The 12,385-nt window shown below is 43.9% G+C and overlaps 1 protein-coding gene across 5 annotated transcripts in view; it reads left to right on the top strand.

Annotated features, from left to right (window-relative positions):
- LOC112219368 (guanine nucleotide exchange factor VAV2) overlaps positions 1-5,746 on the top strand; it is a 1,336,992-nt gene extending 1,331,246 nt beyond the window's left edge. For 2 of the 5 annotated variants that reach the window (XM_042302259.1, XM_042302260.1), the window contains 6 exons: positions 338-454; positions 949-1,036; positions 1,134-1,260; positions 2,142-2,228; positions 3,207-3,361; positions 3,675-5,746. In XM_042302259.1, coding sequence (XP_042158193.1) covers positions 338-454; positions 949-1,036; positions 1,134-1,260; positions 2,142-2,228; positions 3,207-3,361; positions 3,675-3,722 — 622 coding nt within the window. In that variant the 3' untranslated portion in view covers positions 3,723-5,746. Of the gene's footprint in view, positions 1-337; positions 455-948; positions 1,037-1,133; positions 1,276-2,141; positions 2,229-3,206; positions 3,362-3,674 lie in introns of all 5 variants that reach the window. The other 3 variants (XM_042302257.1, XM_042302258.1, XM_042302261.1) reach the window with 2 other exon arrangements.
- Positions 5,747-12,385: the final 6,639 nt, after the last annotated feature.

The raw sequence follows: 12,385 nt of genomic DNA, 5'->3' as shown, positions 1-12,385 counted from the left end.
GCGTATTACTATGTTAGGACAACGTATTACTACATTAGGACAGTGTATTACTATGTTAGGACAGCGTATTACTATGTTAGGACAGCGTATTACTATGTTAGGACAGCGTATTACTATGTTAGGACAGTGTATTACTATGTTAGGACAGTGTATTACTATGTTAGGACAGCGTATTACTATGTTAGGACAGCGTATTACTATGTTAAGACAGTGTATTACTATGTTAGGACAGCGTATTACTATGTTAGGACAACGTATTACTATGTTAGGACAGTGTATTACTATGTATTTTCTAAAGTCCATCAGTGACCTGTGTTCCCCCTAAACGTCCCGTCAGGTTTGCTGGCAACATGGAGCGGACACAGGCTGACAACCTGTTGAAGTCCCACAGCAGTGGGACATACCTGATCAGAGAGAGGACTGCTGAGGCAGAGAGGTTCGCCATCAGCATCAAGTTAGTGTTTACCCTGATTTACCCTAACAAAGAAAAATCACAGAAGACTTATCTTTCTCAGTAACACTAACAAACCCCCCATTCCTTCACGTATTTCATAGTGAAAGCCACATTCATATCGAAATGGATATTTGTTGTGTACACTACCAGGAAGTTGTCATACAGTTTGTGATGCCATTGGAGTGAGTTAGACCATGCCCCGTGGACATGTGCAATTGTGTATGTCTCCACATGCATCTGAGTGACTGGCTGCAACTGCAGCGAGGAGAGGGGATATTACCATTTATTTTGTAGAGATTTTTAAGTAAACTATATTAGGCTTACACACAGTAATAATGAAAAGCTCCACACATGACATATTTCAAACCCAGAACTCCTACCGGGAGCTGCAAGACCCACTGTAGTCCTGTTCCTGTGTCCACCTCTAATGCCCACGCTGTCAGCTCCCACCTCTGAATCTTCCGCGGTCACTGCAGTACTTTTGTCTCCAATAGGTTCAATGATGAAGTAAAGCATATTAAAGTCATTGAGAAAGACAGCTGGATCCACATCACTGAGGCTAAGAAGTTTGAGAGTCTACTGGTAAGAGAGCTTTCATCAATCAGTCACATAATGTCACATACTATTTGTAATGCTTATATGGTCAATGAATGTCTTTCTCTTGTGCTCTGTCTGGCAGGAGTTGGTGGAGTACTATCAGTCTCATTCGCTGAAGGAGAGTTTCAAACTGCTAGACACGACATTACGATATCCCTACAAATCTAGAGAACGGGGGCCGGCTTCGCGGGCCAGCACTCGCTCTCCAGGTGAGCCCATCCCTGGTGAGACTCCCTCCTCTCTCTTCCTCTTCTGTCTGCCAATGCCACAGATGCACACATAGGAGACATCCCTATTCAGTCAATCCATGCCTTCATCCAGAGTCTTCACTGCACAGAGTTAACTGAGAGGGGCAGGCTGCTGGTTTGTTTCTCCACCCGCCTCTCTCCTCCCAGAACAGGAAACACCCAGCCAGGCCAGTCACCCTGCAAGGCTCAGTCCCTCCCAGAGTCACCACCTCCCCTGACCCATGCAGCCAGCCAGAGGGAGGAAGGCTGGGACTCCTGGCAGCTGTCTCAGGCCCTGGGCTGGCTGACTGGCTGGCTGGGTGTCAGGCCAGCTGAATGGGCTTTGTTGAACACCCTCAATCATTAGATGTATAATAAATTATTCTGCCCTGCTCTCTGCTCTGGCCAGACTCCCACACTGATCTGCCTTTGTTTGCTCCCTCTCCAGCCAGGCCCAATTGGCACCAACAACACATTTTTCCCCCTCCATTTTTCTGATCAGCGTGTGGAAATGGATGGAGACAATGGGCTTGTTGATCTGTGTGTGTGGGTTGGAGGGGTTGGAAGGGGTGGAGTCTAGGGGAGAGAACAAGAGGATACAGCGCCTCTGGCGGATTGGACATTTGTCATGGTTGGTTTTTCAGTGTGTGAGGCATGGGTATAGAATGGGAGTAGCGTTTTTTTCTCTTGATTTAGGCTTGTTTTTCCATGGGGGACAAAGCCCTATGTATGTGTTGGCCACCTTGATCTCTGGCCAGCCATTACATGCTCCCTAATGAGTTTTCTCTTTTCTTTGATTTCTTCTCTCTTTCTTTCTTTTCTCCTCTTTCCCCTTTTCCCTCTTTCACTGACTGTCTCAGCAGCCATTGGTGCTTCCTACAACTTCTCCTTCCTCAGTCCTCAGGGTCTCAACTTCTCCTCCTCTCAGAGCTCAGCCCCCTTCTGGTCAGGTACTCTCTCCTCCTTCTCTTCAAGTATTCTTCTTCTTCCCTCTGAACTCCAGCAAGCAAGCCACCTCTCCTCTCACATCCCTTTTCCTCCCATATTCATTCATAGCTGTCAAAGGTTCTCCTCTCGTTTGTCATGTGTCATCACTTTAAAAGCATGAGGTTTTCACCCATTACATTGATAGGAGCATATATTGAGTGTGCGACTTTCTTTCTTAGTTTGTTTGTGTCGTTGATGTGCCATCATTGAAAAGGCATTGAATTAACAGCAGAGAACATTGCAGAGGCCCAATTTACTGTACGTACATAGACTGGGGAACCTATAGTTTTATTACGTGAACAGACTCCTCCTTTGTTGCAGGTCTATGGGATGGGGTAATATAATGTATAGATAATGTATTTAACAGAGATCCTAATGATTATTGTGTGATATTGATATTATCCACAGAGCAGATAAAAAGAGATGAAGACAAAGACAAGTTTGTGTCTCTTTGCTGGAATATTTTGCCTTAGTTGTCATGGTGATGCCTTGAGGGCGTACAGGAGTGTGTGACTTTCTTTCTTTCTTTTATTGTGTCACCGATGTGACATCATTAGGTAGAGCATTGCATTAACTCATTTATTTAGAATATAACACTTAAGTAACTGGGTCAAGGGGTAAAAGAACCCATCTTAAGTTTCAAGCTTTAATGTCACGTGCACAAGTACAGTGAAATGCCTTTCATGCCAGCTCCAAACCCAACGATGCAGTAATCAATATCAATGTAGCACGAAAAATATCACAAGGTAGAACAAAAACACACAATAAATAAAATAAACAATTATGAAAAAATCCTCATGCCCAATCCTCTCCTCCAACCCTAATCTCCACTACTGTCTGTACATGTTCTGCACTGTAGGATCTGTAAGTTACCTGTGGAACACCAATGTGTCTGCTCTCTCTGCACTGTTATCCCACGGACTCTGATGTCATTGTTGCAGTTTTCACACCGAGGGTGGTCAGCACAGCGGTGGCCAGGTACAATTTTGCAGCACGGGACATGAGGGAGCTGTCACTCAGAGAAGGAGACATTGTCAAGATCTACAGCAAGATCGGAGGAGACCAGGGCTGGTGGAAGGGAGAGGCCAATGGCAGGGTGAGTGAGAACCAATATAGCAGGGGCTTAAGATATGGTATTCATGTTATTACAATGTTGTTACAATAATAATTGCTGTGTGGTTACACAGGTAAGAGAGCAATGTAATGTAAAGTGTAACCTCAAAGTGAAGTCTGCAATGTTAACACCTAATTCATCATTTGCCCCTCTGAAATCTAGAAGCCTTTCTTTAGGCTACAGTATTAGATAATTGTATTTATTTATTTTTGTACTATTTAGCCTTTTTTTCTCCACAATTTCGTGATTTTTGACAGGTTTCTGTTCTCATTGCTGTGTGTGTCTGACATTTTAGATTGGCTGGTTTCCTTCAACATATGTTGACGAAGAAGGAGTTCAGTGAGGTTCTGATGTCACCACGGCTCCTGTCCAATCACATCACACCTCGCTCCACAGTCCTCAGAAAGGACTAGTTGGTTTCCAGGGAAACACCATGTGGAATACTTTTTGCTGGATACTGATTTTGCAGTGAACAACGTTTCTATTCCGGTTTTCTTCCTACGCATCGGCTTTGCTTATGTTGTTTTTTTGTAAGATCTTGTCCTGTTTGATCTCTGTGAGGAAAAACTGGATTCCAGTCTGTCTGCCTCTGGTTGTTCTGAGGGGGCTGACATGAACTGAGAAACATTGCAGAGAGAGGCCCAACATACTCTACGTACAGAGACTGGGGAACCTATAGTTTTATTACATGAACAGACTCCTCCTTTGTTGCAGGTCTATGGGAGGGGGTAATATAATGTATAGATAATTTATTTAACAGAGATCCTAACGATTGATGTGTGAAATGGATGTTAGCAACACAGCAGAGAAAAAGAGATTAAGAAAAATACAGATTTGTGTCTCTTTGCTGAAGATTTTGCCTTAGTTGTCATGGCGATGCCTTGAGGGCGTAAAAGAGAGGTGGAAGGAGAAACGCCAGGATTAGTTTGTCTTGCACACACACACACACACTCACTTGCCCTGACCACTATAACATTATGGTGCCTTTTGAAGTGTGGTTAATACTCACAGGATTCGTCAGTTATGGTCCATGGACCACCGCCAGCTTACAGTCGAGCTCTACCCGTCCAACCTCTACTGCAGAGTGCACTATGGATGGAGAAGAAGAAGGAAGGGGGGAGGTGCAACATTTGGGACACAACTCCAGTCCTTAACCCTCTGTTCATTCATTCAACCCCCTTTTCATCTGAAGACAGACAGACAGTGCCCTCAGAAGCATTGCACTGGAGTTGGGGAACTGTTCCTGACGCAGCCAAAAAAGAACAGTGACTCACCATGGGGTGTAATGGCAGGTAGAATGGGTGTACAGATAGAAGGTTCACATCAGTCTCAGCACTTTAAGTCTATGGGTACTCCTCGCAATCAACAGGGGGCAAAAAAGGGAAATTTAAGTCAGTTTAACACTCACCTAATGCACTGAATATCTATCTTGGTGTTCAACATTTTTGTTGGTTTTATTTAGTTTTATTTAGTAAAAGACCAAACTGTACTTGCTAAAAACTGGACCAACCATAATTATTTTAAAGCCAAATGCAACTTTTTTTTTAAATGAATTTCCGCATGAACTTCAACCTAGAGATTTTTTATTATCAATTTGGTTGTACCTTGCCTTATTTACAGATGGACACATGGTCCTGGGATTTTAGGAAGTTTAAAATGATGAAAATTCTCTGAATTTTCTTTTTGGTGCTGTGGTGTCTGGCGAGGTAATATGGCAGCTCCATGAATTACTCAGAATCAAAAAGTCAACATCATTATGATGATCTACCTGAAAATAATATGTCACAATATAAATATATTGAATGCAGTCATACACTTTCTAGCTCCAAGGGGAAACAGCGCACCAGATTTAATCTAGCCTACAGTGCAGAAAGCCACACTGGATCATTGACTGACCACATCCATGTAATCAGCTATTGAAGATAAAGATGGCTGCCATATTCTCTGGTTTCCTATCCCATCCCAGGTCAGTTGTCAACCCCAAGTACCCACAATAATCGACTGACCAGGTGATTCAAACAGTGACATTGGCTGAAAAACTAAGACTGATGTGGTGGAAGAGGAAAGAGTACTGTAGGTTTCTGATCGTATGTGACTATGTTGTGTGTATTCCCACTACTCCCAAACATAACTCCTGACACCTAGGATAGGAAGGGTTGATTTTGGGGGGAGTACATGTTGGCTAAGGGGGAGGACTACTTAGTCGCTGTTTGTGTAGTGGAGAAAACTCATTGCATGTGGTTATAGATATTTCAACTCCTATCAGTACATCCTCAAAAAATAACTTAATGTACATTTTTCTTTGAATGGTTGAGTATTTCCAAAATGTGGTCTATCATGAAATAAATATTTCTCTTTTTGCCTACATTTGATGTTACTGTTTCTATTTATGGAATTGTTTTATGAGTTACTAAATCTTTTATTGATATTTTTTCAAACAACGCCCGACAAAGCCCTGTAAAATACCTAATACTTTCGAACGTAAGGTGAACAAGATGGTGGCGACAAACATGGTCGCCCTGTTTCTAGCTCCTAGACAACTTTGCAGTATTTTTCTTGATGTTGTCGTTGTTGTTATTTCATACATTATTTGCTCAGAACGTTATTACCTACAGCCAAAAATATGTTTGGGATATTAGATTGGCGGTCACTCACCAGCTTTTCGACCAGAAATGTGACTTTCCTGAATCTGATCATTTTGTTTGAACTTTTGTTTGAACTGAAAGCAATTTTATTCATCCCAGCTACTAGGCCCTCCACCACCCTCCCTTCGGAAAATCAGATTGCCTCTTTTGCTCCTCCCCTCCTATAAGCAAAAACTTCAACAGGATCTACCCGTGGTAAGGACTTTTCAAAGTTGGTCTAACCATTCGGAATCTATGCTTCAAGATTGTTTTGATCACGCTGACTTTTAAATGTTCCGGGTTGGCTCTGAGAATAGTATTGACATACACTGACTCTGTGATGGAGTTAATCAGGAAGTGCATAGAGGATGTTATTCCCAATGTGACAATGATAACTTATACTTTTTGACTATATGTTTTAATTTATTGTAAAAAACAAAAAAAATGAAAAAAATGTATATATATATGTATAAAGTCGGAAGTTTACATACACCTTAGCCAAATACATTTAAACTCAGTTTTTCACAATTCCTGACATTTAATCCTAGTAAAACGTCCCTGTTTTAGGTCAGTTAGGATCATCACTAAAGGCAAATTTCATCATTCGAAAACCCTATTGCAATTATGTTAACACAGCTGAAAACTGTTGTCTTGATTAAAGAAGCAATACAACTTGCCTTCTTTAGACTAGTTGAGTATCTAGAGCAGCAGCATTTGTGGGTTCGATTACAGGCTCAAAATGGTCAGAAACAAATAACTTTCTTCTGAAACTCATCAGTCTATTCTTGTTCTAAGAAATGAAGGTTATTCCATGCAAGAAATTGCCAAGAAACTGAAGATCTCGTACAGCGCTGTGTACTACTCCCTTCACAGAACAGTGCAAACAGTTTCTAACCAGAATAGAAAGAGGAGTGGGAGGCCCTGGTGCACAACTGAGCAAGAGGACAAGTACATTAGAGTGTCTAGTTTGAGAAACAAATGCCTCAGAAGTCCTCAACTGGCAGCTTTTAAAAAAGTACCCGCTACTACAACAATTGGATCTCAACATCAACAGTGAAAGGCAACTCTGGGATACTGGCCTTCTAGGCAGAGTTCCTCTGTCCATTGTCTGTGTTATTTTGCCCATCTTAATCTTTTCTTTTCATTGACCAGTCTGAGATATGGTATTTATTTGCAACTCTGCCTAGAAGGCCAGCATCCCAGTGTCACCTCTTTACTGTGACCCCAAACTTTAGAACGGTAGTGTATATATAAAAAATATAGAACTTATCCAAACCAAAAACCGTGGATAGATAGCAGCCTTTGCGCAAAACTGAAAGCGCGAACCACCGTATTTCACCACCGAAAGGTGACTGGAAACATGAACGTGTACAAACAGACCAGCTATGCCCTCTGTAAGGCAATCAAAGAGGCAAAACAACAGTACAGGGACAAGTTAAACGCCTTCTTCGCCCCCTACGCGGAAAACACAGAGCCGTTGATGCCACCACCACACCTCACAAGCTCTCGTTTTCCGTGGCCGACATGAGTAAGATATTTAAGCTTGTTAACCCTCGCAAGGATGTTGGCCCAGACAGCATCCCAAGCTGTGTCCTCAGCGCATGTGCAGACCAGTTGGGAGCAGGAGGGAGCACGCCCCCATCCACATCAATGGGGCCGGCAGTGGAGACGGTGAAAAGAATCAAGTTCCTCTGATCAATGACAACTTGAAATGTTCCATCCACACAGACAGTGTGGTGAAGAAAGTGCAACAGTGTGTCTACAACCTCAGGAGGCTGAAGAAATTTGGCTTGGCCCCTAAGACCCTCACAAACGTCTACAGATGCACCATTGAGAGCATTGTGTCTGGCTGTATCACCATCTGGTACAGCAACCGCAGGGCTCTCCGGAGGGTGGTACGGTAATCCCAACACATCACCGGGGCTTACCACACCAAGGACCTCAGTCACCCGAGCCACGGCCTGTATACCTTACCACCCACTAGAAGGCAGTTACTGTTACTAGCCGTCTATCACCTGATACTCTACCCTGCACCTTAGAGACTGCTGCCCTCTGTACATAGTCATTGACATTGGTCAATTTAATAATAATGTTCACATACTGTTTTACCCACTTCATATGTGTATACCGCATTCTAGTCCAGGATCATCCTATATAACTACTGCTGTACATACCTTTCTTATTCAAATACAGTCCATACTGTCTATACACACCATTATATACATATGCACAAATCAGAGGGAAATGTGATGTCTTATAGGCTCCATCTTGTGGACATCTGCTGACACAACAACTGGTGAGCAGCTGTTAGCATTGAACGTGAGAATACAACATCTGGGTCACTGGTGTAGCACCAGCAACACGTCATAAACCATTAAAGAAATGTTTAGAATTATAGTAAATTTGCTCTAAAACTGCAACATTTTCTCTTAGCCTCATCAAAACAAATTGTATTGGTCACATACACATGGTTAGCTGATGTTAATGCTTGTGCTTCTTGTTCCAACAGTGCAGTAATATATAACAAGTAATCTAACAATTCCACAACAACTACCTAATACACACAAATCTAAAGGGATGGAATAAGAATATGTACATATAAATATATGGATGAGCGATAACCGACTGGCATAGGCAAGATGCAATAGATGGTATAAAATACATTATATACATATGAGATGAGTAATGTAAGATATATAAACATGATTAAAATGGCATTAAATCAAATCAAATCAATTTTATTTGTCACATACCGTAATTTCTGGACTATTAAGCGCACCTGAATATAAGCCGCACCCACTGAATAACAAAAAAGAAAGTATTTTGTACATAAATAAGCCGCACATGTCTATAAGCCGCAGGTGCCTACCGGTACATTGAAACAAATGAACTTTACACAGCCTTTAAACGAAACACGGCTTGTAACAAAAATTAATAGGCCTTTAAACGAAACACGGCTTGTAACTAAATTTAAAAAATTGCAATAAACAGTAGCCTACCAAGAAAGTCATTGGTCACTATCTTCCTCCTCCTGTGCACTGAAACCACTGAAGTCATCTCTTTCGGTGTCGGAGTTGAATAGCCTCAGAATTGCTTCATCCGATGTCGGATCGTTTTCATTGTCGCTCTCGTCACTTTCATCCGGAGGCAAATTCCACGCTGAGCTCATTCTGCCCTCTTCAACACGCAGCAGTCCAGCCTTTCCAAACCCGTTGATGATAGTGGCTTTTTTGACAATGCTCCACGCTGTCAGGACCCACTGGCAGACTTGACCATAAGTTGCTCTTCGCATCATATGCATTTCTCCGTGTCTTTGCCATGATGAGGGTGACAAAATGACTACCGTAATCAGAATGATGGGAAGTTTGAGCGCGCTCGATTTACGTCACGGTGCTCAGTTTTTTGGCGGCATGAATCTTGTGAAAGCGGGAAAAATCCATAAATTTGCTGCGCCATTGTATAAGCCGCGAGGTTCAAAGCGTGGGAATAAAGTAGCGGCTTATAGTCCGGAAATTACGCTATACATGGTTTGCAGATGTTAATGCGAGTGTAGCGAAATGCTTGTGCTTCTAGTTCCGACAATGCAGTAATAACCAACGAGTAATCTAACCTAACAATTCCACAACTACTACCTTATACACACAAGTGTAAAGGGATAAAGAATATGTACACAAAGATATATGAATGAGTGATGGTACAGAACGGCATAGGCAAGATGCAGTAGATGGTATAGAGTACAGTATATACATATGAGATGAGTAATGTAGGGTATATAAACATAAAGTGGCATAGTTTAAAGTGGCTAGTGATACATGTATTACATAAAGATGCAGCAGTTTAAATGAGTACAGTATATACATATACATATGAGATGAGTAATGTACGGTATGTAAACATTATATTATGTGGCTTTGTTTAAAGTGGCTAGTGATACATTTTTCCATCAATTTCCATTATTAAAGAGGCTGGAGTTGAGTCAGTATGTTTGCAGCAGCCACTCAATGTTAGTGGTGGCTGTTTAACAGTCTGATGACCTTGAGATAGAAGCTGTTTTTCAGTCTCTCAGTCCCTGCTTTGATGCACCTGTACTGACCTCGCCTTCTGGATGATAGCGGGGTGAACAGGCAGTGGCTCGGGTGGTTGTTGTCCTTGATGATCTTTATGGCCTTCCTGTGACATCGGGTGGCGTAGGTGTCCTGGAGGGCAGGTAGTTTGACCCCGGTGATGCGTTGTGCAGACCTCACTACCCTCTGGAGAGCCTTGCAGTTGTGGGCGGAGCAGTTGCCATACCAGGCGGTGATACAGACCGACAGGATGCTCTCGATTGTGCATCTGTAGAAGTTTGTGAGTGCTTTTGATGACAAGCCAAATTTCTTCAGCCTCCTGAGGTTGAAGAGGCCCTGCTGCGCCTTCTTCACAACGCTGTCTGTGTGGGTGGACCAATTCAGTTTGTCCGTGATGTGTACGCAGAGGAACTTAAAACTTACTACCCTCTCCACTACTGTCCCGTCGATGTGGATAGGGGGGTGCTCCCTCTGCTGTTTCCTGAAGTCCACAATCATCTGCTTTGTTTTGTTGACGTTGAGTGTGAGGTTATTTTCCTGACACCACACTCTGGGAGCCCTCACCTCCTCCCTGTAGGCCGTCTCGTCATTGTTGGTAATCAAGCCTACCACTGTAGTGTCGTCCACAAACTTGATGATTGAGTTGGAGGTGTGCATGGCCACGCAGTCGTGGGTGAACAGGGAGTACAGGAGAGGGCTCAGAACGCACCCTTGTGGGGCCCCAGTGTTGAGGATCAGCAGGAGATGTTGCTACCTACCCTCACCACCTGGGGGCGGCCCGTCAGGAAGTCCAGTTGCACCAGGCGGGGTCGAGACCCAAGGTCTCGAGCTTAATGACGAGTTTGGAGGGTACTATGGTGTTAAATGCTCAGCTGTAGTCGATGAACAGCATTCTCACATAGGTATTCCTCTTGTCCAGATGGGTTAGGGCAGTGTGGTTGCGATTGCATCGTCTGTGGACCTATTGGGGCGGTAAGCAAATTGGAGTGGGTCTAGGGTGTCAGGTAGGGTGGAGGTGATATGGTTCTTGACTAGTCTCTCAAAGCACTTCATGATGACGGAAGTGAGTGCTACGGGGCGGTAGTCGTTTAGCTCAGTTACCTTAGCTTTCTTGGGAACAGGAACAATGGTGGCCCTTTTGAAGCATGTGGGAACAGCAGACTGGGATAAGGATTTATTGAATATGTCCGTAAACACACCAGCCAGCTAGTCTGCGCATGCTCTGAGGACGCGGCTGGGGATGCCGTCTGGGCCTGCAGCCTTGCGAGGGTTAACACGTTTAAATGTTTTACTCACGTCGGCTGCTTAAAGTGACTAGTGCTCCATTTATTAAAGTGGCCAATGATTTCGAGTCTGTATGTAGGCAGCAACCTCTCTGTGTTAGTGGTGGCTGTTTAACAGTCTGATGGCCTTGAGATAGAAGCTGTTTTTCAGTCTCTCGGTCCCAGCTTTGATACACCTGTACTGACCTCGCCTTCTAGATGGTAGCTGGGTGAACAGGCAGTGGCTCAGGTGGTTGTTGTCCTTCATGATCTTTTTGGTTTTCCTGTGACATCGGGTGCTGTAGGTGTCCTGGAGGGCAGGTAGTTTTCCCCCGGGGATGCATTGTGCAGACCGAACCACCCTCTGGAGAGCCTTGCGGTTGTGGGCGGTGCAGTTGCCGTACCAGGCGGTGATACTGCCCGACAGGATGCTCTCAATTGTGCATCTGTAAAGTTTGTGAGGGTTTAGGTGACAAGCCAAATTTCTTCAGCCTCTTGAGGTTGAAGAGGTGCTGTTGCGCTGCCTTCACCACACTGTCACCACACTGTCTGTGTGGGTGGACCATTTCAGTTTGTCCGTGATGTGTACCCTGTGAAACTTAAAACGTTCCACCTTCTCCACTGCTGTCCTGTCGATGTGGATAGGGGGGTCCTCCCTCTGCTGTTTCCTGAAGTCCACGATCATCTCCTTTGTTTTGTTGGCATTGAGAGGTTGTTTTCCTGACACCACACTCCGAGTGCACTCACCTCCTCCCTGGAGTCTGTCTCGTCGTTGTTGGAAATTTAGCCCACTACTGTTGTGTCGTTTGAAAACTTGATGATTGAGGTGAAGGCGTGCATGGCCACACAGTCATGGGTGAACAGGGAGTACAGGAGGGGCTGAGCATACACCCCTGCAGGGCCCCAGTGTTGAGGATCAGCGAAGTGGAGCTGTTGTTTCCTACCTTCACCACCTGAGGGTGGCCCGTCAGGAAGTCCAGGACCCAATTAATGCTGAGCTTTATTCAATGAATAGCATTCTTACATAGGCATTCCTCTTGTCCAGATGGGATAGGG

The sequence above is a fragment of the Oncorhynchus tshawytscha genome, linkage group LG20 (assembly GCF_018296145.1).
Source record: "Oncorhynchus tshawytscha isolate Ot180627B linkage group LG20, Otsh_v2.0, whole genome shotgun sequence".
In the NCBI taxonomy this organism is placed as follows: Eukaryota; Metazoa; Chordata; class Actinopteri; order Salmoniformes; family Salmonidae; genus Oncorhynchus; species Oncorhynchus tshawytscha.
The sequence above is the reverse complement of the archived record's forward strand: the minus strand, read 5'-3'. Positions and strand labels throughout refer to the sequence as shown.